Source organism: Letharia columbiana, assembly GCF_014066305.1.
Source record: "Letharia columbiana isolate WasteWater2 chromosome Unknown Sc0000001_s0, whole genome shotgun sequence".
Lineage (NCBI taxonomy): Eukaryota > Fungi > Ascomycota > Lecanoromycetes > Lecanorales > Parmeliaceae > Letharia > Letharia columbiana.
Window position 1 is genome coordinate 693221 of NW_023501037.1, and position 25154 is coordinate 718374.

The window sequence follows — 25154 nt, forward strand, 5'->3', positions numbered from 1 at the left end:
TATCGCTAATATCTATATTTTAATTCTTTATAATATTATTTAACTTCTTAATTATTTCTATTACTCTTTATTCGATTTAACTTATTATTATAGAGAAATTAAATATTAAGTAAATAGAGCTTTTATAAATCTTTATTTAATTAGAAAACTCGCTTTAAAGATTCTTAAATATTTATATATTATATTTCTTAATTTAATATCTCTTATAAAGATATAAAACTCGATTTATAAGAATTTACTTTTAAATTAAAGTTTAATAATAATTTTAAATAATATCTAGAGATTAATATATAATTAAATTATTAAAATTATATAATAAATAATATTTTTATAGAGATTAAATAATAGTCTAATAAAGAATATTTTATTATTTTTTTATTAATATTTTTTAGATTAAGACTAAATATTATAAAAGCGATTATCTTATTAATAATTTTTATTTTAAATATCGAGTTAAGAATTAATCGGTCTAAAATAATAATAAACTCTTCTTATATCGCTTTCGATATTATATACTTAATTTATATATAAAATAAGAATTAATTAATACTATAAATAGAGTATAATTATTATTATATTAATATTTAAATAAAATTAATCTCTAATTAAATTTTTTTATAGAGTAATTATTAGAGAAGATTCTCTATATATAATATTTTAAATTTATTATAAATTATAATCTATATTTTATTCGCTAAGACTTTTAATTTATAATAATATTAATAGATAAAAATAAAGCCTTTAATTCTATCGCTAAAATTAATAGCTTTTAATCTTTTATTTAAGATTATAAAATAGATTTATTAAAATTAATTTTTAATAAAAAAATAAAAAAATTATTAATCTTTATAAAGTATTTCTATTAAAATATATTTAATTTTATATATATAGAATTAAGAGTAATAAGTACTAGTTGGAATGGGAGGCTGCTTTCACCGGCCAGTTGGCTTTGTGTGTGTGAACAATAGGTCTTGGTGGTTTCAATGGCTTGCCCATCGTAGGCAGAGAGATTTGATCTTCCGTCAGCCCACTAGCCTCAAGCATTGTTTGGCATTCGTCCTCAAGTCCAGCGGCTTTGGCTGTCGCATATGCCAGAGGGTCTGCGCTGGTTAGCGTCGAGTCTTATGAAAGAGCGGCTGGTGCGAAAGACTTACATAGGTCGAGGTCCTGAAGCATTTGAACCCGGGCTTCGACGTCTCCCAGATACAAAGCATTTTGGAAGCGCGATTGGAAGTCACCACGGTGCTCCGCGATCTTGGCCATTCGGGCAAGCTTCTCTCCGTCGCCCGTTGAAAGATATAGGAAGGACAATTTGTCAAATTGCCGAAGTTTCTGGTAAGTCATTTCCACGATCGTGTGATTTCCGTGCGCCAGGGCCTCAGTACCCAGTCGGGTCCAAAGCTTGGGTCGGTCAAGCTGCTTAGCCATTTCCACAGCGACATCAAGGTTGCCGCACTCTATAGCAAGCTCAAATCTGGTCTGAGGGTCTTGCACAAATTGGAGAGCAATCTCTGGGTACCCCTTCTTCTGCAGGTACGAGATGATGCTTTGACCGACAAGACTCGATGTTTTAATAATCTGCAGCATCTCTTCGTAGTTTCGCTTGACAAGAGCAAGTTTGAAACGATATTCCGTGGGGTCAACGTCTAGCACTTTCGGTTTTGAGGCCCGATCCAAGCAGTATACACTTCGAGCTTTGACTCGCACTAGGTACACGGTCTGGTCGAGTGTTCTGACAATGCCATTGTCTCTGCAATGAAGTTAGCGCACTCCTTCAAAAGATTTACTCTGCCTACCCATTGAGTAATGTGTATTTGATATGATTAAGGGTCGAGTATAGAAGTACGCCGGCGTCATCCCATGCTGCAGATTTGATTCGGATCGTCTCGTGAAGCGTACTGACTTGCTCTAAAGACTTCGTAACAATCGTGACGTTATGCTTGCTAAGTAGAGCTGCGTAAAGCCCATCGCTCGACCAGACAACGTATTTGACCCCAGCGACTGCTAGCTCAGAAAGCTGCTTCTTTTGCTGAATATCGTAAAGAACCACAGATGTAGCAGTAACCAAAAGAATGCATCCAGTCCCCCCGAAAAATACATCCGTGGTCCCTGGAGGTGGCTTGATGGTTTTCGTCGTCGAATTTGTGAGATCTTTGATGTCCACTTGCTGACTTGACTGGGTGAACACTGCGAATCGATTGCGTGCCACGAATATAGCAGAATTGCCTTGGCCCTTCTTAAAATCTGTGGGCTCAATCGCTCCAGATGCATCACGAGGGAGAGGGATCAGCTCGTAAGTACCATTGTCAATAGGGGACGTCACGAGTACGGCTCGCTCGGCTGGATTATAGGAAAGAGTCCTAGGTGGTACCCATGGACTGCCGAATTTCCGGAGAGACAAGATCGCAGGGGACTCGGCGTTCTTCGAGAAGTCGTACGAGCGTACGAACTTCTCTTTCGTGATGTAGAATAGCTGATTTTGATAATTGGCAGAGGCAGGCCTCTCTCTTTCCAGCTTGAAAACCATGACTCCATTGTCATGTCCAGCAGCGAACAGGTTTATCTCGGGATGAGCTGCGATAACCCAGAATCGATCGTTCTCGCGCTTAAACGACTGGACAGATGTCCGCTTGTTCAAGTCCCAGACCCGAATTGTTTTGTCTTCGCCAACTGAAAGAATGAGGTCCTGGTGAGGATGGAACAGACAAGCTGAAGAGTTCTGGAAATGACCGCGACAGGTGTCCACTTCCCAAGCCTTGGTTTCTGTATGAAGTTAGTGCTACAATCGAAATGGAATTGCTAGCAGGCCTACCGCTCATTCTCCACAGCTTGACGAGTCGATCATCGCCCGAGGAGACGATCAATGGCAAAGTTGGGTGAAATGCGACCCAGTTCACGCCTCTGTCATGGCCCTCTAGAACAAACTTGACCACCGCATCTGTATTACCGAACATGTCCGCTTGGTTCGAATTGGCGCGAGCCATTTGGTCTTCGAAGGTCAAAGATGTGGGAGCAGATTGCTTTTTGCGTAGCCCCGAGATGTCCCAAACTCGCACTGATTGATCCAATGAAGCAGAGACGATGAGATCATCCTTGGGGTGGAATTGGGCGCACATGGTGTAGTGGTTATGCCCTGTCATCGTACAGACTAGCAAAAGGATATCAGCTTACGCTTCGCCGTAAGAAGCTTCTCCACTTACTCAGAGACCTGTTCTGCCAATTCCATATCCGGATTGTTTGGTCGTCCGAGCTTGACAGTATCCAAGGAAGTTCATGGTGGAAAAAGACAGTCCGAACGTAGTCCAAATGGCCATTCAAGGTGAAGAGACATCTTCGGCTCTGATACGACCAGACCTTGATCTTGTAATCGTCCCCCCCAGATACGAATAGCGGTTGTGTCTTGTGGAAGTCTATGCCTCTGACGGGTCCATCATGCTCCTCGAACCGATCTATCAGGGTACCCATCCGGTAGTCCCATAGCTGAATCGTGGAGGAATGTAAGGAGACCAGTATCCAAGGTCTGGGATGGGTCAGCTTGGAGAAGGACTCGGAGGCAGGCTGGGCAATGTGCGGACCTCTTTGGGTGGAAAGCAATGCCTTTTGCTCTTGAGGATTTGGACTCGAACTTATTACAGAAATTGATATTAGCCTGGACTTTGGATTCTTTGAAGAAACACTGCGTCATGGTGTGCTACCTTTGTGAGCATATTGGGTGAGGACTGCATGTTGGGCGAAATCTATAGGGGAAGGAGACAGCTCTCCGGGAATGGCAGTCACAACATGTAGAAGAACTTCGGTGCTGCCTATTTTGTGCAAGTAGCAACAGGCCACTGTTGCTTGACTCAAAAGAATGACAGGCGCGAATTGCGTTGCAGGGTGGTCAACTCTCAGAGGTGTCCAGTCCAAAGCTTTTCGAGAAGCGAGGATCTGCGGGCCGGGTCTTGGCGTTGATTTCCACCATCGAACGTTACTTTACAGAGGTCTGCACCGAAAGTCCTGCACATACGCTAAAACTCTTGGCATTCTTGGTATTCTCCGGCAATTTGACAAATTTCTTAAATAGCTTCATTTTTTATTGATAATTCTTTATATAACTACGTATATACTCATTAACTCGCTTATTTGAATTATATAGCCGTATATCCCCTTTAAAACGGCCTTCCCTGTACTCGTTATCGCCTTTTAAACGAATAACTTCGATAATATATCTAAGTATACGTTCTATCTACTTCTAAATTCTCTCTTATAAAAGCTTATATTTCTAGTAATAAGTCTATCGCTTTTTAGCCTCTTTTTAAGTCGTTAATAAATCGTTTCGAGTAGTATATTACTTTATCTAAAATTAATATAACTTAATATAATTTAAATTTAACGAGTTTTTATATTATAGTAATCTAAGTATATTTATAAATATAAAAACTAGTTTCTAAAACTTTAAGATATAGGCTAAGACCTTATCTTTCATAACTACTATATTAGATCTATTCTCTTTATATTTCTAGATAAATTTTAAAAGTAATAAAAGAAGAATCTATATCTAATTAGCGAAAGAAGCCGAAGAATTTAGAGAAATATATATAAATAGATCTTCTTCTAATAGCGATATTAGTTAATTCCCCCTTTCTTTTCTATAATAATAACTTTTCTAATTTCTACTATAAACCTTTACTAAGGCTTCACGTTAGGAAGATTACGTAAGCCTATACGTCTTATATCGATCTAAAGTTTTTACTATAATCTAATCTCGAGCTTTAAGGCCTTATTAATAGCAGCTAGTTCCTAAGTACATTCCTTCTTTTCGACTATTATTTCGACCTTTTAAATATAATATAGACCCTTCTTATCATATAAGAAATATCTTTAAAATATAAACTTTATAGCGTTTACGAAATAATATTAAATAGCGGACTTAATATAGATCTTACCGGGCTAACGCTATTATTATATTTATTCTTATCGAGAGTTTAAGACTATATTAGTCTCGTTAATTTAAATTATATTCTTTTAATCCTCTATAATTTAGTCTTTATATCGTAAAGCGAATTAATAACGAGCTTTTATTTAAGTTATCGAAAGAGGCGGTTTTTTAATAATTTTAATTAACCGAAAGTTATTACGTTTAAGTACTCGTAGAACTATTATTAAGAAGATTCCTTACTTAGTAGCTAATATAAAAGAGATTTTTTTACGATTATAGCGATTCTTTTATATAGCGGCTAAAATAGTACTCTTAAGCTCGAGCGTAATAATAGAGAGTTATTTAAATCTAGAGGCATCGAATATATATAATAATAATAGCTTTTTAGATACGGTGAGGTTATATTCTCTATTACGAGCTTATTATTTTAGACGAGTAACGATTTAATAAGAGACTTCTATAATAATTATAACGATCTTCGCTATAATATTATATTCGATTAAAGTAAATATCTAAAGTCTAATTTCGTTATTATAATTAATACTCTAAGTATTAAATATATTAGAATTAAAGAGTAATAAGAAGATATCTACTTACTATACTAGATATATATTAAATATATACTAAAATTCTTTATATTCTTTCTTTATTTCTCTATTTCTCTATTAACGCAAGTATATATAGTATTAATATCGCTATTATCGCTATAATATATATAGTAATATCGTAATTATATACCTCGTATATATATAGTAATATCGCTACTATGTATCATATATGCATGCATCATATATAGCAAGCATTGATATCGCTACTATGCAAAGCATTGATATTCAAGATATTAAGAATATTTGCCAAGAATGCCAAGAGTTTTAGCGCATGTGCAGGACTTTCGGTGCAGACCTCTGTACACCGAAAGTCCTGCACCCGCCAAGACTCTTGCGCTCAGACTTCGGATAACGCCCCACCTAAAGGGTTACCTGGACAATACGTCTGGAGTTCTTCGGAATCGCACCTAGCCCTAGCCAGGTTTCGGGGCTTACTGCCCCTATCAAGGCTAAAAGAAGTACCTTAAGTCCCATCATGCGCTGTGAGAAGATATTTTTAGGCTTCCCCTCTACAGGGCCGCTTTCCGAAAGTAGGGTTAGGGCTGCACTAGTGCGGGTGCAGGACTTTCGGTGCAGACCTCTGTACAGTCCTTACTTTGGTGACTGGAGAACCACACCCTGCGAAAACCCTCATATTGCGTGACCGCGGAGATAATGCAAGTACTATTGAAGATCAACAATATTCAATCGGCTTGCAACATTTCTATTTCGTCATCCAATTGCAGGAAAGACTTGGCTCAGATCGTTTGCCAGCAGCCTAAAACGTGTTGATATGCTACCTACATTCTTTCGGCCGAGTTGTCTGCTATGACAATCTCTTGCTAAGGTGTTGCAGTGAAGAATAGTCTAGATGTATGTCGGTGATCAAGGCGGACAATCCAGATGTACATCGGTAACCAAATTCCTACAATCCAACTCGGACGACTCGAGATTCTCCAACACTGTCTATAGACTTTCGTCAGTTGTCCTTACACTTCTTGAAGTTCTCTATGCAAAGACGAGTACTACGGTAATGCAACACTCATACATTCTCCGTTTGTGGTCTCCATCACTTCTTCCATGTGGGACAATGGCAACAGAATTTAATGCCATTTTTTTGAGCAAGATAGAAATTCATCCTTGCCATATCACCCTGCTGTTCTTTCTTCTGTCCTTTTTATTTCCGAGTAGTCCTCTCCCCCTCATTTCCCTAAATATATATCCCTCCAAAAGACTTGGTTCAACACGAAGACACCGCCCCGTTCGAGACCATTCACCCTCGTGCGCCTTGTCAAAACTCCCTTAATCTCGCCAGGTCTGACCATGGATCCGGCCCAACCCCCAAGATCCGAAGCACCTGTACGGGGTAGAAGCCCATACGTCCCACTGCTCGATGGTGCCACCAGCGCTGAGCTTGCTCAGCCGACACCTCCCTCCTCCTCCTCCTCAATCCTGAGAAGTAGCACCACGGATCCGGAAACGCCAATCTTCAGTCCCATTCCAAGCCGATCACCCCCATCTCAGATGGCCGAAGCCGGGCCTTCTACCACTAGCATGGCGATCGAAGTCGACACAAACCCCCGGGATCTCCTCGCAGAGATAAACCAGTATACTATCGAACGGCCATCCAGCATGGAGGTAGCTCTCACAGGCAGACGTTCACATTTGTCTGGACCCTACCAACGCAGACGCGAACGCATGGAAAGAGAAGAGCCGCAGGGAGCAGAGAGAGCGATAGAGGACCGCATCGAGCAACGACGCACAGAACGCCGAGCCCATAGGCACAGATTCCGCAGACATCGAGCCTCCAGTACGGATGTGCTAGCCGACAGCCTGAGCACCTTGAGCACGAACGAGCAGGAGCTGAACATCATCCGCGGAGCGAACATCCCAGGTATAACGCGCCAAAATCCATTGGATCCAGCTTGGGTCCATTGGAATGCCGGGAGAGCTCAGCCGATGAGGGACGTCGTGCAAAGCAATCAGTGGAGAGCGGGGGGAATGGATGTTGCTCGCGAAGAGGGTCTAGTAGGCGGAATCATGGCCACTGACGTCGAACGTGCGGATACTGCTTCTGTATATGGTGGACCCACTGAGGATGCAAACATCCAGATGTCCTACCCTCAATTACCCCATCACTCGCAGTCAAGAGAGAACTGACTGAGCGCAATAAATCAAGACTCCATTCCGAGAGATGCTACTCGCGACGCAATGACAGTCCATTAAATCAGTGAATCTTTCGACTTTGAAGATCTTGTAGATCAGTTCTTGTTTCAAGGGTTCCACGCTAGGATACTGAAAGGGCACTTCAATTCTTGTGTATATACGATTCGACATTAGTATTAATGAACATAATACGTGCAATCTTGTCTACTTGCACGATTGTGTTGATGATATGTGCTGAGACAGCCAGGACCCAAGCTGTCCTTTGATTAGTATTACAATTGCTAAATGCCATGCATGTACAGTCTTTCCAATCATTACCCACAAAGGTCTCGGTCTCCTAAACCAGGTCCACTCCTCTGGGTGCCGGATCCATCCCACCAAGCTGCTTTTCCCACGGCACCCAGGTTTGATTACCGTAATTCGGCATACATTTGACAGCCACAGGCGGTGTCGATTCCCACTCAATCCTCGCATCGCTCTCACCCCCTCGTCCCACCCAGCCAGAAACGTAGCCCTTCGCATCCTTGATCTTCGTCGCCGCCTCATCACTATACTCAATATTGACGATTGGTACCACTGCGATCTTCCCGTATCCCAGATGCCACATCTCCGTGCACCAAGTCATCGGTTCGCCCTGCGGACATTCATGCTCATGCGAACCGCGGAATCTGATCTTTGACTCAAGAAAAGGTTTTGCGGTGAAAGCTGTAGCGCCATTCCAACAGGAAAAGACTTGAAATGGCTTCCCCTCCCAAATACGTTCTCGCGCGATAGGGTTATTCCAAAAGATATTCCAGGCTGAGTCCCAATTACCGTCTTCCGGTATTTCGAAAAAAGTGTCACCGTTCATGCCGCGAGCGATCCAGACGTCGTAGAAGGTAGGGTCGGGGCCAACATACGTCCAATCCATACCGCAGACCATATCAGCATGCTGACAGCGGCGTTGGTGGATCAATTCTAAGATGTCCTCGGAGCAGATTGCTACGTCATTGAGGAAGATTATGGTGGTATCATCCATAGAACTCCCCTCGTAATGATAGTCCATAAGTGGTTGCAGTGCTTGATTGCGCAGCTCCGCTAGACCTTTGATGCGATCACCTGCGTTAATGCGATCGCCTGCTGAAGGGTCGATGCCGCTCGAGTTGAAGTAGTATTTGACACCTATACGTTCGATTTCCTTGCGCAGCGACGAAAGGATCTCAAAGGTTCCGTCGTCCGAACGGCCTTCTATAACCGACAGAGCGCAATTTTGTGGACCGAGGAAGCGTATGCTTTCGACGATTGAACCGAACAAGCGAGGAAGTAAACTCGCGCGCTGATGGAGGTCGAGCGCGAAGAAGTATTTTGGGCGCAAATTCGTGGTAGAATCGTGGGGCGTCTCTGAGGACTTGGTGTTAAGGTAATGATATCGATGGTCATTTAAAACCGGGCAGTCCAGTCTTGGAAATGTCGTATCTTCCGGATCCATGATAGCTTTGATATAAGCTGGTACCGTATCGAGCAAAGTGGCATCGCTGTCCTTGAGAGCAGATTTGGATGGCGGGCTTGGGGAAGCAATTGCAGAAGCATTCTCTATTGCGGCAATCGTTGTTTCGGTCGGAAGGTGAAAGCGTGATGCAGTGGCACTCTCTCCTGATAGCTTCTCGGTCTCGTTCGTGAACTCTCCGCCTGATGAAAGGATCCCATTGGGTATGGACGGTTTTGCGTTGAAGAAATCAGAGGTAAAGCTAATGAGAAGATAAAAAATGAGTAGAAAAAGGAGTACGGTCTTCAAACGTACACTGAACTTTGCCAGCATGATTGGCAGCAGGTGGCGTTTCAATGCCGCAAACGAGGAAACATGATTTTAAAGGGTAGCATATTCGCAAGCAGAGCGCCGAACGTGAATGGATCTCATACAGAGATGGAGACAGAGAGAACGTGACGAACTATGAGAGGATAGAGGGATAGAGACGGAAGAAAGATAGGGACGAGGACGTGGATCTAGGATCCAAGGCAGCGTTGAGCGGCAGCATTTTCCTTGACTGATAGGGTATGTTGACACGAAGTGTATGTCCAATTGACCAACGACAGTCATTCATTTCAGCCAAAGACTGTGCGTGTGTGGACTGGGTCCTCATAATACGTACGCACTTTAGTACTCCGGATGCTGAGTGTAGGTATTCACCAGAGTGTTGCATACGTCATGTCATGCAGAATGTATGCAAGGCTAGCGCGTGGGCCTCATGGGCCTTCCGTCATCCGTTTTCGTGCAGTTCTAGAGCTTTATTACAAGACCCAATTTTTCCCCTCACTGATCATCAGAAATGAAATCACAATGTTCAGAATATCTAAAACGACCATTTTAGTTTGCGTACATAGATGGGCTCGACAAGCCATGATGTACCCTCCACTTCTTCGGAACGTGGCCGCTTTATCAAGTGAGGAGGTGACTAGGCGTGATGCTACACTTGCCTGTGATAGACATTCATTCTAAGGTACTTTTCAACCATGCAATATTCTCCTACCCTGTGATATTCTGCTAGCCTGGGATACTTTTATCCTCTACGAGATTGTTTTACTCTTCGATGTTACTCTGCCAGTATCTATAGAAAAAATCCAACGTCGGAGTTAATGAAAGATGTATATCGATATATATATAGAAAGTTTATTCAATACTCATTATTCATATAGATAGATACTAATATATAATCCGTTTATTGTCTATATATAAATATCGTAAACATTTATGATTATAATATTAGAAGTATAGAGATCGATATAAAAAGCCCTGCACATGCGCTAGTAACAGCCCTAACCCTACTTTCGGAAGGCAACCCTGTAGCTAAAGACCCCCTAGAATTATCTCCCGGGAGCTCATGGACTGAATAGACCCTCAAGCGGGGGTGATGCTAGGTAAACGAGGCGAGCTGGACCCTTTTCTTGGCGGGTGCAGGACTTTTGGTGTCGATCTCTGTAAAGGAGATTTTTCAATGATGCCACCGATGCGGCTGCAAATTTACCAGTGTAAGTGGAATTTTTCTGGCTCTGGCATGCACATGCGAATGCAAAAGAAATCGAAACTGAAAACTGGTTAATACGTTGTGTTGCACTATGATTCGTTCTGGGGACTTGCAGCAGTTGAACGGTGGAAAACAATGATAAGATAAAAAAAAAATGCCCATTCTCGGAATCGAACCGAGGATCTTTTCATTATCAAGGATTTGCCTACGAGTGAAACGCAGTACTACGAAGCATTAACTTTGATCTCCGCGAACAAGGGCGATATTGTTTTCTTACCCACTATGCCAAACGGGCAACGTACATTATTTTGGTGTTATTTATAACTATATTCATTATAGCAACTAAGATCTAAATCTGAGTATACTCGTGTGGCCGAGAAGTCTATCATCTTGGCAGTCTAGCTTAGATAGGTTAGCGCTATAGATCATAGGCATAAATTCAGTGTCCAACTGCGGAGGAACGAGATAGTCTGATTGGTGGGTACTCCCGCGCCGGACTGATAAGGTTGTCGCGAAAATTCTTGGCAAAATATGACTTCTGGCTTGTCTCCGCGCAATCTCATTCTCAACATGAGCTATTTTCTGCACAGGTAGAGTTCGGGTATATATCTTTTTACGTATCTATTCACGTGTACTGGTTACTACTTAGATTGAGTATGCACATGCTACTATATGTACTATCTATATAGTACTGTACTTGAACGGAATAACACTTATTCATTACTACCTACCTCCTCCTCCACGGCAGTCAAGCTTTATCGACCTTCCGGAACGCCACGCACCCAGAACGCGGCATGGTATCTAAAGCACGCATCTTGATGTATGTAGTGCCGACGTGTATTTGGCATCACGCATTGCCCTTCCTCCATCCACTTTGCCTTGCTTTTGCATTGGAGTTGCTTCCACACAAACAGTTGCGCTTGTAGCGGATAGACGTTGCTCAGTCGCGGTTAATAACCCTCAAACTCCTCCTCGGGTTCAGTAGCACCCCAAAGAAACTCGGCTCACCCGACAATTCCTCGACACTAGAGTTTGCCGTACTATTTCCCCCTATTGGCGCCTCCCCTGCCATCGGCAACGGTGGTACAGCGGTATATCCACTGCTTCCTGCTCCACTTCCCATCTTTCGACTGCTCTGATCAGTGCTATACTTATTTCTAGCACTTGAGCCTCCAGATGGCGTAGGAGCCAGGAAACTAGACTTCTCACCGCCTCCGGCAGCGGTGGCGCGTTGGGACATTGCAACGTGGTTCTTGTAGAGGGTGAGTTGACGGCGGTATACCCAGGCGCAAAAGCCGAGGTAGCCCGCTAACACTGCAAAACAGCCCGCGACTATCCCAGCGACGATGGCGCCGATGTTAGGGCCGCCTTTACCGTTGTTGCTGGCACTCGAGCCAGTGGTGGAGGCCGTGCCAGTCTCTGTGACCTCGGCACCATTGGAACCGGTAATTGTGTATGTGATAGGCTTGCCGGTCGCTAGCGGTCCTGCTGTTGCACTTTCAGCTGGAGCGGTAACGGTTGCGCCACCACTGCCCTTGCCGCCAATGACTGACTGGACAGGGACCGGGACTTCGTATCCGTAGCTTCCTGAAAGACCAGAAATGTCTTTCTGCTGTGAAACCTGCTGATTTTGCGTGTCACCTCCAGTCAGGGGATTGTAGTTGTTCTGCCACTGCAGACTCGTTGCATTGAAGACGTAAAAACCGCTATCGCAGCCAAGCCCATTGGAAGGAGGACCAGTGTAGCCACCGACGACGATGATTTGGCCATTCCATACATTGCATGTATGCCCAGTGCGGCCCGGCGGTACGGATTGGCCTTTGGTGTCTACTTGGATCCAGGTAAAACTGGGGATTGTGAGGATCCACATGTCACTGTACTGCGTCTGGTTTCCATAAGGAATGAGATTTTGTCCGCCGAACATGTAGATGTTTGTGCTGGAACCATCAGGAGCCGAAAACGCAACGGCGCAAGGATTAACGCGGAGAATAGGGTAAGCACCGGATGTTGATTGTCTATACCATGCTGAGCTGCCAACATCGTAGACATCTATTACGTTCATTTGCGTCTGAACGAGGTTTTATGTTAGCAGCGCAGCTGAGAATTGGAAATCGCACTGGGACTCACAAAGGACTCATTGGTTCCACCTGCCATGCTTACGAGGATGCCGTCGACGCCGTACCCAGGGACATATAAGATGACACCATCCGCTCTGTTCGGAAAGACTGCAGTATCTTGGATTCCACCCTGCGTTACGTTACGCCATACACCTCCACTACCAGCAGTATTGCCACCGCTAAGAGTCTGTACACCATCATTGCTATGGCCAGGAAATGTGAACTCCAAGAGAGATTTCAGGTAGATGCGATAAATCTGTTGTGACCATCCAGGTGTCGTATACGGATCTTGATGACCAGCAAAGTAGAATCCCCTACCTAGCTCAGGCACACTAACACCAGCACCCTCAGCAGATCCTAGAACAGGCTGATCACCACCGTCGCTATTATTGCCAGCAGAAGTTTGCGGATTCTGTGTCTCCGTCCACGTTGAGCTTGCTATATCGTATTGCCACAAGGAGTAAGGAGAGGGATTTGTAATTGGATCGCTCGAGTATTCACCGCCGTAGAGGTACAAGGTATCATACGAGTTCCAGAGGTAGCCATTTGCTACCGGAGGCGGACCAGACGGCTGAGGACGCCCTGCGATGACGGGTAATGCGATATCCCAAGACTTGGTTACATCTATCGTCAAAAAGTCGTTGTTCCAAGTGTCCGACATCTGATCGGCTGTAGTCGTGGTGTGCCCTCCGTAAAGATAGATTGTGCCATTGACGAGTGCACTCTGCTGGCTCCAGCGATTGCACACATTTGTGTCTGTAATAGCCTGCCGCGTCACCAATTTCCCGTCGACAAACTCTTTCTTCTGAGGCCCAAATCTCCTGATGGCACCAGCGTTTGCCCCTATTATGCTTGGTCCTGCTATTCCCAGAAGTGGTGTATCATACAGCAAGGGCATTGCCACCAGCAGTACTAATGCCAGCATCATAAGTCGCGATGAGGAAAATGCCCGCCACGAAGTCGTCCACTCGTTTTTCGATGTAGCGAATTCAAATTGATCCGAAGACTCTGACCCGTTGGGGGATATGGGTGACGCATCATCGCTCTGCAGTGAATCAAATGAATCTGGCTGATTGCGGAGCCGTTGTGTTGGGCGACTGGTGAGGGAATCTATGGCGGTCCTGTGCGCGTGACTAGTTTGGGCATCCAGCATCGTATCGACGTCGAGCTCCTTGAACGCGGAGACTTTTGCACGACGTCTTCGACTTGCTGCATGTTTCGAAGATTGCTCGCTAGGAAACGATCGTGTGTAGGTATGGATCGGTCTTGCGCGTACTGAGGGCGCTTTTACCCCCAGGTATTCTGCTTCGCTTGGGAGAGGTCGGTATGAGGTGGTATCACTGTCCATGGTCTAGGAGTACAACGTTGTGCGGTCTTCGATGGAGGCAGTAAGTAGCTGTCATTATCATAGGTTGTAGAAATAGAGGTTGGGCCTCCGTGGCTATCCTGATGCAATTTCGAGTTGCCCAGTCCCTAGACATGCCATGACCGGGGAAGAACCAAGGCAAACAGCGCTATAGCGAACGTAGTTTAGCGTACTGCTGCTATTGAAGGAAACCCTGCACGCGATTTCCCAATCAACGTTTATGAACCGGTGAATAGTCCGGCAGATCTTTATCTCTGCCAATTGCAGTTGAGTAGCATGATATAAAAGGGAAAGTCAATGATGGGAAACTTCCTGCTTACAGAAAAGATCAGCATTCCAGCGCCACCAGCCAGTTTTCACTCCCACTAAAGGCTTCTGCGCGATCGTAAATCGGAATTTCTTTGATTGCTGTCAAACGCCGACGTGTCTAAAATCTAGGAACCATCTTGGGTCCTAAATCTGCGCCTTCTAGAACAGAAATCTAGGCTTTCGTATCAACTGGGGCAATTGGCTGGTAGAAGCACGATGAGAAGCGTGTACCGAATCAAATAATGCACATCAAAGTTATTATTAGGCGTTTGACCGGAGCATTAGATTCAATTTTGAACCTTCGATGCTACGAGAGATATTCAAGGGTTGTTGGACATTTGCTCCTGCTTGCCTCCTTCTACTTCACCAATCTGCCATTTGGTTTGTAAAGGATAGGCCCAATACAGTCTCATCCTCCCTCAGTCCTGAAAGCTTCACGCTCTCAACCCAAAGCTGCTTCTGCTTGGCCTCATCCCTCGCTTTCTGGCTAGGTTTCATTTTTGCAGTCCCATTCAGATAAGCAGCTTTCGGATGCTTGCCCAGGGTTCCTTCTTCGAAATTGGAATTTAGAAGGTCTTTCGCCGATTTCTTTGGAGTTGCGGAAGTTCCCGTTTGGTGAGAGTATTGTGGTTACTACAGCAAGGGGAGCCAGCATCCAATAAAGAACAAATCGTAAAGCGGCAGGCGACTCCTTGAACAAGCCACTACCTCCCAATGCTCCCGAATCGACGGCAAGGACTGAAATGTCGGAGTACTTTGTGCCCGCGAGACGACGCTGAAGTTCGTACCTAGGACAAAGTCAGCGACGGCTAGACTGCTCTAACAGGTGCCATACATGAACAAAACCATCAGAGTCTTGCTCATACCGTAGCGCCTCATGCCAGCTTTGTACTCATCACCCTTAGCATCCTTGAGGCTTCGCTAAAACTTGTGGGCCGCCCTCTGGAATGACTGTCTTGTGCTGTTCATTTGTGATGTGGCCACTGTTCATATAATGGGAAGGATGATGAGTCCAGCTGGAGACAATGACAATGCGGCCCATTGGGTCCATGCTCTGGAGTAGCAGGTTGGTAAACAAGAAGTGTGAAAGGTAGTTGACAGCGAAGATAGCCTCCAGACCGTCATCGGTGCTTTCATGCCTCGGAGTCAGCAATGCCTATTTCAGGGGTATCCCGAAATTTACAACATGTTATCTAGAGAGTAAGCCCTCCCAAGACATTTTCTCGAGGCTCGGGATTGAATCCGAAAAGGGGATATGAACTCCCAAAATACGTACGCTGTAAAGCCGCATTAAGGACTACAGCAAGAATGCGAGGAATCGAGCCAGACGCTACTCGCTGATTTAGATCGTTGGTGGCAGTGTGGACGCTGGCAAGAGAGCTAAGATCTACGGCAATTATCTCATGATCGTTTGCGTTTGATGAACCGGCGAGAACATTCTTGAGGGTGTCCACTGAGGCAGGATTGCGGACCGCGAAGAGGCCTTTCTTGATTACGATTTCCCTGTCAGTATTGCTTATTTGAGAGGGTGTTCTGAGCCTTGAACCGTGTGTCGAGAGTAGACTCTCCCAATTTCATACATGTCTCAAGACTGCAGATTTTGCTTATAATATGAAACAGGGACTCCGAAAATACGTACGTAGTCTTTGGCATAAGGGGATCTGAGAAATTGAGAGACGAGATTGGAACCAAGTCCCCCATTGGCGCCAGTAATGACGAATGTGCCTTTCATGTTGTGCAATGCTCAGATGGGTAGGCTTGGGACTAAACAAAGGAATGGTACAGGAGGGCAGTTATAGACAACCGGAGGTCGACCATGCAAGAAATACCACAGTTGTAAGAGGACGAGAAGTAAAGAGTCTACCAAATGAGAAGACCAGCTGCGGAACGTTCCTCAAACATGGGTAGAGTAAGGCCTACGAAGACGGTCCCTGCAGGTCACATTCACATGCACTCATAATTTTGTCGACCTAGGTACCAGACGCGTTCAATTAGAGTAGGTAGTGCTTACCGTCCGCCAAGCTATAAGATATGTCAAGTACCTCAATCTCGCCCCCTAATCAGAATATGGGTTTCAAGGACGGCAGGGTACCTAGGTAATTCTGAAGTAAGATGAATCTTCATTAATGAATCTCTATTAAGTAATCTCTATAGATGAATCTTCATTAATGAATCTCTATCAATATACTTTAGTCTTTAATGATTTACCTAGGTACGTCGACCTCATGCTTTTCCGATCTACCTTACCCACCTTCCCTAGCAACTAGCAACGGGCTGGTGCCAGAGAACGCCAAGCATGACATTTATGAATTGCAAATTAAATAAGAATGCTTGGCAAAGCTGATTCAGCTCCGCCTCCGACTTTTTGTTAGCGTCATTCATACAAAATTGTAGAGAACGTACTTACCACTCTTATACCAGCCCACTTCATATTTTTAAAGCTTCTATATAGCTTAAATACGAATACGGTGGTGTTGCAATGCCCCGGAATACCGTCAATTCTCGTCAGACGGTCAGGCCTTGTGGAGGGAGACTTACTAGCATGCTTATGCTCTGGAACGATTAGGTCAGGGAGAAGGTCATAGAGAAGGTGGAGGATTTTGATTGATATTACGTAGTATTTCATTGTAACTACTCTGTTATCTCCATAGTCAAATACTCCAAATCTCGTTCAAATGCCTCAATTTCGCCGTCAAATATGTAGCCTGCAGTGCTCTGCTTGAAATGCTCCACCGCAAATCTATCACAGCCACTAACATCGATTATATGCTTCAGAAATCCTTCAAAATCGTTCTAAAAGACGTGTCGAAAGGTCTCAAAATGACGCCGCGAATGTCCAACTGAGGTAGCAGACGACAGTGGCTATTGCAAGAGTGGCAAGTACGTTCTCTACAATTTTCTATGAATGACGCTAACAAAAAGTCGGAGGCGGAGCTGAATCAGCTTTGCCAAGCATTCTTATTTAATTTGCAATTCATAAATAAACAACGGCCGAGATCACCTAATCTACTCCTCCCCAAAGCGCACGTTCGGTTGCCTGTCTTTTTATTAGCGATGCGACCGCCAAGACTTTTGTCTGCTGCAGACATGTCTGCGGACGGTCATTACGGTCACGAATAGGAGGCCTGACAGCTAACCCGATTAGGTAGTAGCTTACACTAGTGTACTACCTTTCGTCTGATGTTTTGAGGCTACTTTTCGTTTTTCGAGATTCCAGGGGTTTTGAAATGAAAATTTCGGCTATCAAATAACGGTATTCATGAAGATGGCCGTACCCGGAGCAAGGGTATATGTGAGAATGTTGATATTTGGCTTGTTTCTCTACAGGATCTCTGCCCGCAGACCGCCAAGACCTCACTTTGAAGCATTTTCGCCAATCAATGGCTTATCACGCTCGGAGAAACTTCTATCCGGAGATTACAGAGATTACATGCTAACGGCCAAAATGTGGTAATTCTGTCTTACTTCACGAATACATTCTGACGGTCATGCGCATCGCTACCTTTTATGCACCCTGCTTCGGGTGTCGCATCGGCCGTGGGAACAAAGCGAGTCCCAGCGGGGGTACCGGCGATAATACCTACTTACCTTACATGACCAACTCGTCGCCAACGGCTATTCGGCCGAGGGAAGGATAATGGCAAAAAGATTGATAATCAACCACGCAAAAGCTTCATAAGTGACTTCTAAAACCGAGGACACCCGGGAGTTACTTTAAAAACACACACACACACATAAGGCTTACCATCCACGGCTTACTCCATCCTGGCGCGTCCCCACGTACGCAAAATGACAAACTTCAACATCGCCATCACCTCGGACAACGTCTGCCCGTGGTGCTACGTCGGCAAGAAGAAGCTGGAACGCGGCATCTCCCTCTACAAGGCCGCGCATCCTGCCTCCGACGACAAATTCACGACGACATGGCTTCCGTTCTACCTGAATCCCGCCGCGCCCAAGATCGGCGTCGACAAGCGTTCGTACTACAAGTCGAGATTCGGCGATGAGAAGGCGGCGATGATCATCGAGCGCTTGGCCGCCGTGGGCAAAGGTGCTGGGATCAATTTCAGCTTTGGAGGCAAGACTGGCAACACGAGGGACAGGTACGTCTATTTCCGAGCCGATCGCCCCTTTGTGGTATCGAGGTAGAGTCGCAAGACATGTTTCGGGAGCGAGAAGACCCTTCTACTCCGGAGACCTGTCTTGCAACTCCATCACCTACCTTGAACAGGCAATGCTGACTCCGAAACCCGCGTAAGTCACCGTCTGGTCGAGCTGGGGAAGACGAAGGGCGCAGAAATGCAGACGAGGGTTGTGGAGGAGTTGTTCAAGAGCTATTTCGAGGGAGAAGGAGATATCACAAGCCATGACATGCTGAAAGAGGCAGGTGTGAGGGCTGGCTTGAAAGAGGCGGAAGTGAAGAGTTGGTTAGAGAGCGATAAAGGAGGAGAGGAGGTGGACAAGGAGGTAACAGAAGCGCAGACTCGCGGTGTGAGTGGGGTGCCGAACTTCGTGTTGCAGGGAAAGTACGAAATTGGTGGGGCACAGGATGCAGAGGCATTCGTGAAGGTGTTCGAGAGGGTGAAGGAGATGGAGGAGTCATAGTCTTGGAAATGAGGAGCTTTCTTTTGTCCATTGCTTCCCGGACACCCTCTCGTTGCGTTTAGCGAATCATCTCTTTACACACAAATCGCTTCTGATGACCCATTTCTCGCCCTTTCTGACCGTCTTTCCTTCGTGCAAGAGACAGTCCTGGCCGTGTTTGTGCAAAAGAGCCATGCCAACTTCTAGGTCAACAACGATAGGGTCTGTGTCAATGCCTTTCCCTGAAAACTTCTTTGCCGGGCCAAGTTCAGGATAAAAGACCGTTTCCCCTCCAACACAGCCCGTTGTGGGTCCAGTAAGGTAGATAAGTAACGTCCAGGTTGTTCTTGCTGGGGTTGGCGGAGTAGACGAAAGAGTGATATTGTTTGACTCATCATCTGTGATTGGTCAGCGGACTCTACCACATGTTGCAAGCAAGTTGTTGTCGCTGAGCATAATAACGCTACATACAAACAGCCGTCTTCCTCGTTTTCATATTTGAAAAAAACATGCACCAAGATCAAAACCGGTCTGCTGCAAGCTACAGGACAAAGGCCACGACTGTCATGAGCCAAGGGGAAAGGTGGACCGGCCAAGATTGAAGTGGACGCTCCAAGTTGGGCGCACACGACCGAGGATCAAACACTATGTCCACTCGGTGGCTGTTTCAGATGAAGCTGTCGACTTGTCGCAGTCTATGTCACGGAGGTGTCTCTGTGGAAAATATATAAGTTACTAATTATCTGAGCCTATGCGTGAAAAGCTTACCTGGAGAACATCTTTCCTCGAGAAGCTCTTCTCACAGACCGGGCAAGTGAAGAGATCCACCTTAAGATGCGTTCTCTGATGCCTTTTCAGGTCATGATTCCGCTTGAAACTCTGGGCACACTGATCGCACTTGAAGGGTCTCTCAGGTCTCTCAAGATGTGTTCTCTGATGCCTTCTCAGATCATGATTTCGCTTGTAACTTCGGAAACACTGATCGCACTCGAATGGTCTCTTAAGGTGTGTTCTCTGATGCCTTTCCAGGTCACGATTGTGCTTGAAACTTTGGGGACACTGATCGCATTTGAAGGGTTTCTCACTAAGCTGTGCTGGTTGCGGATTCCCATACATCTGTTGCTCCAGATGTGGTGCGCGGCCGCGATAGTAGCCAGCCTTTATTGCTTCCTGAAGATATTTTTCTGATATGTACGAAAGATCATGTTCTTGTTTGCTGACCGAATCCGTTGGATTGTTTGAGTTATTCTCGATCGGTCCGCTCATGGGCCCTGTGAGAGTATGTGGAGCATGTGTGGAGCCGCCATTGAATGGATTCGACGGTGACGTGGGAGGGGAGGAGGTTGCTGATTGAGCGTTGATAGGCGATGTCCGAGACGCTTGTGGTGGTGGTGATGGGCTCATTGGGCTCTGCCGGACCGGCGATGATCAAGGGTAAGGCAAAGGACAGAAGAAGGTCACCCAGTTCCGAGGATCACTGGGCTGAACGTGACCGCCGAAGATGCAAAACCGACGGCTTGATTGAGATTTTGGAAGAAATGAACGCCTCACGCGAATCAAATGCAGGATATCAATGCGGTGGTGTTTGAACTAGGATATTTATGGTACATACAGTGCTGACCAAAAAATTGTCCCTGGCCTGGCGAAAGTCAACGATGCTAGGGGAAAGAGCGACGGACGAGAAACCTACCGTAGCGATAGATTCGGATACGTGGATTGAGACCACAGACTTCACCTCCCCAAATCTTCTTCGCTCCTTCATATGTAAGACCATTAGGTTCGACATTCTCTGCCGAGCCACTGATAAGGGATCTAAGTCCTGTAGAACCCCAAAGCTGTTCGGCAAAGGCAGGGTCATTGAATTGAATGCGGTCATTGAGCCTGATTGCTTCCCCTTCTTTGGGTTTCGCAGGGGTAGTGATCAACTGGAGTGAAGACAAGAAAGAGACATATTTCTTGCACAGCGTAGAGGTAAAGAGATTGCGGATGAGAATGATCTGGTCCTCTAAAAGTGTTTCTAAAGCAAGATCTGTTGTAGGAATTAATGGTTGTAGTGGAGGCCAACCAGGCGCGGTCTCCTGTTCTTCAGGTGGCCTTCGCGTTGATTTAGTTGTGGCCTTTCCACGATACCGCTGAGACATCACTATGGGCAAGATAGAAGTGAAGCCAATGCGAAGATTCTACGCGTCTCGCAACTCACAGGGTTTTCACGAGTCATGACAGGAAGTAGCACTAGCGCCAATAGCTAGTGCGAACTCTTGGCTTTTTTGACGCACGATTTCCTGAAGAGGAACAGTAGTGAAAGAGAAGGAAGTAACAGCTGACACAACCTTCTGCCAGATTTCACGAACAACAAGAGCAAACAAATCGTTCTAGGCATAGAATCATTTTTGAGACACCTTACAGCACCCAGGAAGATGCGAAGACGGCCTTAGCCATGGAGGAGGAACGCTCAGAGGGCGGCGCGCAGACTCAGCCAGTAATCCCACATCAAACCCTTGGGTCAGAATCACAAGACGCCATGTCAAACATTGGGGCCCAGGCAGTATCGATCCTCCAGCAAGTCGCACAGGAAGCCTCAAAAGCTGCGGAACAGCCCAACGGCTTCAATATCTATGAGGAGGAGAATGAATCACAGAATCCCTCAGCAAATTCTGTAAGGAACATAGCAGAACAGGGCCTACAGCGCCTTCCGGACGACTATTCAACGATCTCCGCTTCTTTGGAAACGCCTACAACCTCTCTCGCAGCTATTGCAGGTGACACAGCTACTGAGGGCGATGTTGGTTACAGCATAGTCCCATTCCCAGATCTCGAAGAAGGACAGCAGGCTCTTGACGACAACCCACTGTCCTGGGTGGGTGTTACAATCGGTGGTGGATCTTTTGGGGGTTCTCAGCAAAATGAGGCTTCATCTGGTGTAGAAACAGAACAGCACCAGATACAGGCTTTTGCGAAGCTCGAATTTGACGATGGGGAGTTCTACATGAACACATATGCGGTAGAGATTGGGAGAGATGTACATGCGGCTCGCCAGGCAGCTGATCTCCAGGCTCGTCAGGACACGGAAACAAAGTCTAGGAAACGAAGTGCAAGCGCGGGTGGTTCCATCACGTCAAGCAAGGTCAGCCATAGAAATGGCCAGAACATAGCAAGTAGCGCCCCCAGTGAGAGTGGGGGTGTCATAGCTGTCGATCATTACGAGAGTGAGCCTACCAGGAAGCCAAGGTCAAGAAAGCCCAAATCCTCGAGCTCGTCATCGCAGCAGCTGTCTCGAAAGTCCTCGATGCTACTTTCCAACGGTAAGACGGACTACACTGCTCTTGCCATGGCTTCGCTCATGGACCATGACTCGGGAGCCAATGGCTTTGGCCCCAATAGCCCATTGCCGGCTCCGGAATTGGTGCCCCTGGTACCAGTACACCCGCCAGCTTTACCAGAGGGAGCCCCTAGCGGCGGTAAAAGTATATCAAGGAAACACATAAGGATAGCCTACAACTTTGAAGAGAATGTTTTCGAGGTCAAAATCTTGGGCCGGAATGGAGGTTTTGTTGATGACGAGTGGTACGCTCAAGGGGATGTCCAGACTCTTATGAATGGAAGCATCATCCAGATTGGCGGAGTGGGAATACGCTTCGTGCTGCCTGATGTCGCCCCTGGTGAAACTGGTGCTGAAATAGGTCTGAGATCGGATCCGTTGTCTGGTGGAGAAATGAGCTTCGATATGGCAGAGAGCATTGAGGATGAGAGTGATGTTGATCTTGACGAGGACGAAGAGCGCGGCCGTACGAGGAACATCAAAAATGAGGAAGAAGAGGAGGAGGAGGAGGAGGAGGAAGAGGAAGATGAAGAGGAGCCAGAGGTGGTAAGAATAAGAGCCAAGGGTAAAAAGAAGTCTGAACCCGAACCAATGCCTGTGACGAAGCGCAAAGGTCCAGGCCGGCCGCCGAAGAACGGCATCATTTCAAAAAGAGAGCAGGCATTGTTGGCAAGACAGGCTCGGGAGGATGCCAAAGTTGCGGCAGATCGGGGTTCTGGAGCTCTACCTAATCGCGGTAAAGTAAAGGCTGGCAAAGATACTAAGGCCGTCAAGAAAGAAGAACCCTTACTGCAAGCAAACGGGAAGAGGAAATATACCAAACGAAAAAGAGCTGGAGGCACCGATGACCAACGAGGGGTTCGTGAAAGCACTGAGCAAACAGACTCGGTCCCACCAGAGCAATCCATCGCTGCAGTTTTACCCCCAAAACCTGCGAAGGAGAAGAAACCGCCTAAACCTCCAAGGTCCCCGTCTCCTATCTTTGATGAGGCCACATTGACTCCAGAACAGCTCACCAAGCCAACACAGAACTACATTGTTCTGATTCATGAAGCCCTCTCGAACTCTGAGACCGGCGCCATGGCGCTGCCCCAGATCTATCGAGCCATGCAAAGAAGATACCCGTATTTCAAACTTCGTGCAACGACACTAGGATGGCAAAGTAGTGTTCGCCACAATCTCTCCCAGAACGCTGCTTTCCGTAAAATTGAGCGGGATGGCAAAGGTTGGATGTGGGGCTTGGTCCCCGGTGTTTCCATTGAGAGGGAGAAGAAAAGGAGGGCGACGCCGCCTCCAGTGTCACAGCAGCCTTACTACCCTCCAGGTCCGCCACCGATGCAGTATCCCTATTCGTATCCAGGCATGCCACCTCCGAATGGGCGAATGCCGCCAAATCCTTACGGTATGCCTCCTGGCATTCCACCCGCCCATATGCCTCATGGACTACCCCCTCAAGGGCCGCATGGCTTTCCATTACCTCTGGTCAATGCGCAGAGCGAGTCGACTTACCAATCACCATATGGAACTGATCCGTCATCTCAACTATCATCAGCGCCCGCTCTTCAAACGCAACAAGACTCTAATAGTAATGGCGCCAACGGTCACTACCCTAACCCCACATCGCAGCCTCGGGTGCAGGCACCTGACAAGGACCATGAGACATTTGGACCGGCGCCAAGTCCTTCGTACGCTCCCAACCAGCCGAAAACCGGAGCCTTGACTGGCTCATTGGGCGAGTCAAATAGCAATGCACATGGCCAAGACGTTTTTCAAGCCGTCGCCAGATACAAGAGCGACTTCATCGACGGGATGCCAGACAAGGCCAAAGCAGAATTTCTCGTCACGTCAGCCATTAACCGCACCCTCGGTATCTCAAACCCAAAGGATACTACTGCAGACGAAGCAGAAGATCCGCAGGTGAAGGCAATCATGAGCGAGATTGCGACAGTCTTGAGTGATCTCAGCAAGAAACGTATGGAGACTCAACGTCGAGCTTCCGATGCCATTCCGCCACCTTCGAAACCGAGCCCTGCGCCTACTGACGATCATGCTGCTTCGTCACTTCCAGCAGCTGCTTCAAAGGCTGCGGAGAGTGCGGTGAAGAGTTCTTTCGCGAATGGCGATGCTTATAGGCGGAATAGTACTGTCGGAAAAGAAGCTGCTGAAGACAAGGGCAGCGGTAAACGGCCATTAGAAAATGGAGACCGCGATGAAGTCACTGACAATGGTCAGCCAGAGGCAAAGAGGGTGGCTATCGAAGCGTAGACCTTTGACTTCGGATAAAAGTACCTCTCTTTGGCTTGCTCGGGGCTCTCTGCATGGGTTTAATGAGGACATCTTAGCGGTGGCATTTTACATGCATATGCATGGCACGGCGGCACGTTTTGTTATTGGCGGATACCCTGGACGTGAAAAATATGTAATTCACATAGATATAGCATAGTCTAACCAACTAGCTAACTGGAAAAAAATAATCCGAATCATACCATTGCCTTGTCCTATATTCCGAGGACTTGCCCAAACGCCTCTTGCACTCCCAACTCCAATCCTAGCACGCCGCAATGCAATCAACATATCGTAAATCAAGCAAGTCCGGCCTCTTTATCTCAATAGCCTCATACGGCGTCTAGGACCCATTCGGGTTCTGGACTTGCCCGGCGCTCTCTGCTCAGACTCACGGCCCATGCAACGGTCCATGAGAGCAGGGAAGGCTTGATTCCAGGACGAGAGTCAAAAGCATTATTGTAAGGGTATGCAATTACAACGATCGGACGGAAGTTGATCCC

General features: G+C 46.2%; 11 protein-coding genes and 1 non-coding gene across 12 annotated transcripts; 3 read left to right on the top strand and 9 right to left on the bottom strand.

Moving 5' to 3' along the window:
• Positions 1–909: 909 nt before the first annotated feature.
• Positions 910–3725, bottom strand: HO173_000799 (uncharacterized protein; the record flags this gene model as incomplete). Its single annotated transcript, XM_037302747.1, has 7 exons — positions 910–1100; positions 1155–1750; positions 1797–2763; positions 2813–3148; positions 3201–3520; positions 3576–3625; positions 3696–3725. The coding sequence occupies 7 exons, from the start codon at positions 3723–3725 to the stop codon at positions 910–912; spliced, it is 2490 nt and encodes an 829-aa protein (XP_037170254.1).
• Positions 3726–6828: 3103 nt separating this feature from the next.
• HO173_000800 (uncharacterized protein) lies at positions 6829–7665 on the top strand (the record flags this gene model as incomplete). The annotated part of the gene is made up of 1 exon (XM_037302748.1): positions 6829–7665. One exon carries the CDS (start codon positions 6829–6831, stop codon positions 7663–7665), a length of 837 nt encoding a protein of 278 aa, XP_037170255.1.
• Positions 7666–8008: 343 nt separating this feature from the next.
• On the bottom strand, positions 8009–9858 carry HO173_000801 (uncharacterized protein; the record flags this gene model as incomplete). Its single annotated transcript, XM_037302749.1, has 2 exons — positions 8009–9398; positions 9839–9858. 2 exons carry the CDS (start codon positions 9856–9858, stop codon positions 8009–8011), a joined length of 1410 nt encoding a protein of 469 aa, XP_037170256.1.
• Positions 9859–10828: 970 nt separating this feature from the next.
• Positions 10829–10968, bottom strand: HO173_000802. The gene has a single exon. It is a non-coding gene; the product is annotated as a tRNA-Thr (tRNA).
• Positions 10969–11613: 645 nt separating this feature from the next.
• Positions 11614–14138, bottom strand: HO173_000803 (uncharacterized protein; the record flags this gene model as incomplete). The annotated part of the gene is made up of 2 exons (XM_037302750.1): positions 11614–12741; positions 12801–14138. The coding sequence occupies 2 exons, from the start codon at positions 14136–14138 to the stop codon at positions 11614–11616; spliced, it is 2466 nt and encodes an 821-aa protein (XP_037170257.1).
• An 814-nt stretch (positions 14139–14952) lies between these two features.
• Positions 14953–15344, bottom strand: HO173_000804 (uncharacterized protein; the record flags this gene model as incomplete). The annotated part of the gene is made up of 2 exons (XM_037302751.1): positions 14953–15253; positions 15301–15344. The coding sequence occupies 2 exons, from the start codon at positions 15342–15344 to the stop codon at positions 14953–14955; spliced, it is 345 nt and encodes a 114-aa protein (XP_037170258.1).
• Positions 15345–15452: 108 nt separating this feature from the next.
• Positions 15453–16197, bottom strand: HO173_000805 (uncharacterized protein; the record flags this gene model as incomplete). Its single annotated transcript, XM_037302752.1, has 3 exons — positions 15453–15595; positions 15742–15952; positions 16105–16197. 3 exons carry the CDS (start codon positions 16195–16197, stop codon positions 15453–15455), a joined length of 447 nt encoding a protein of 148 aa, XP_037170259.1.
• Positions 16198–18254: 2057 nt separating this feature from the next.
• HO173_000806 (uncharacterized protein) lies at positions 18255–19070 on the top strand (the record flags this gene model as incomplete). The annotated part of the gene is made up of 2 exons (XM_037302753.1): positions 18255–18568; positions 18725–19070. 2 exons carry the CDS (start codon positions 18255–18257, stop codon positions 19068–19070), a joined length of 660 nt encoding a protein of 219 aa, XP_037170260.1.
• A 66-nt stretch (positions 19071–19136) lies between these two features.
• Positions 19137–19545, bottom strand: HO173_000807 (uncharacterized protein; the record flags this gene model as incomplete). Its single annotated transcript, XM_037302754.1, has 2 exons — positions 19137–19447; positions 19521–19545. The coding sequence occupies 2 exons, from the start codon at positions 19543–19545 to the stop codon at positions 19137–19139; spliced, it is 336 nt and encodes a 111-aa protein (XP_037170261.1).
• Positions 19546–19694: 149 nt separating this feature from the next.
• HO173_000808 (uncharacterized protein) lies at positions 19695–20453 on the bottom strand (the record flags this gene model as incomplete). Its single annotated transcript, XM_037302755.1, has 2 exons — positions 19695–19763; positions 19818–20453. 2 exons carry the CDS (start codon positions 20451–20453, stop codon positions 19695–19697), a joined length of 705 nt encoding a protein of 234 aa, XP_037170262.1.
• A 152-nt stretch (positions 20454–20605) lies between these two features.
• On the bottom strand, positions 20606–21190 carry HO173_000809 (uncharacterized protein; the record flags this gene model as incomplete). Its single annotated transcript, XM_037302756.1, has 2 exons — positions 20606–20688; positions 20740–21190. The coding sequence occupies 2 exons, from the start codon at positions 21188–21190 to the stop codon at positions 20606–20608; spliced, it is 534 nt and encodes a 177-aa protein (XP_037170263.1).
• Positions 21191–21486: 296 nt separating this feature from the next.
• Positions 21487–24633, top strand: HO173_000810 (uncharacterized protein; the record flags this gene model as incomplete). Its single annotated transcript, XM_037302757.1, has 1 exon — positions 21487–24633. The coding sequence occupies one exon, from the start codon at positions 21487–21489 to the stop codon at positions 24631–24633; it is 3147 nt and encodes a 1048-aa protein (XP_037170264.1).
• Between the last annotated feature and the right edge of the window lie 521 nt (positions 24634–25154).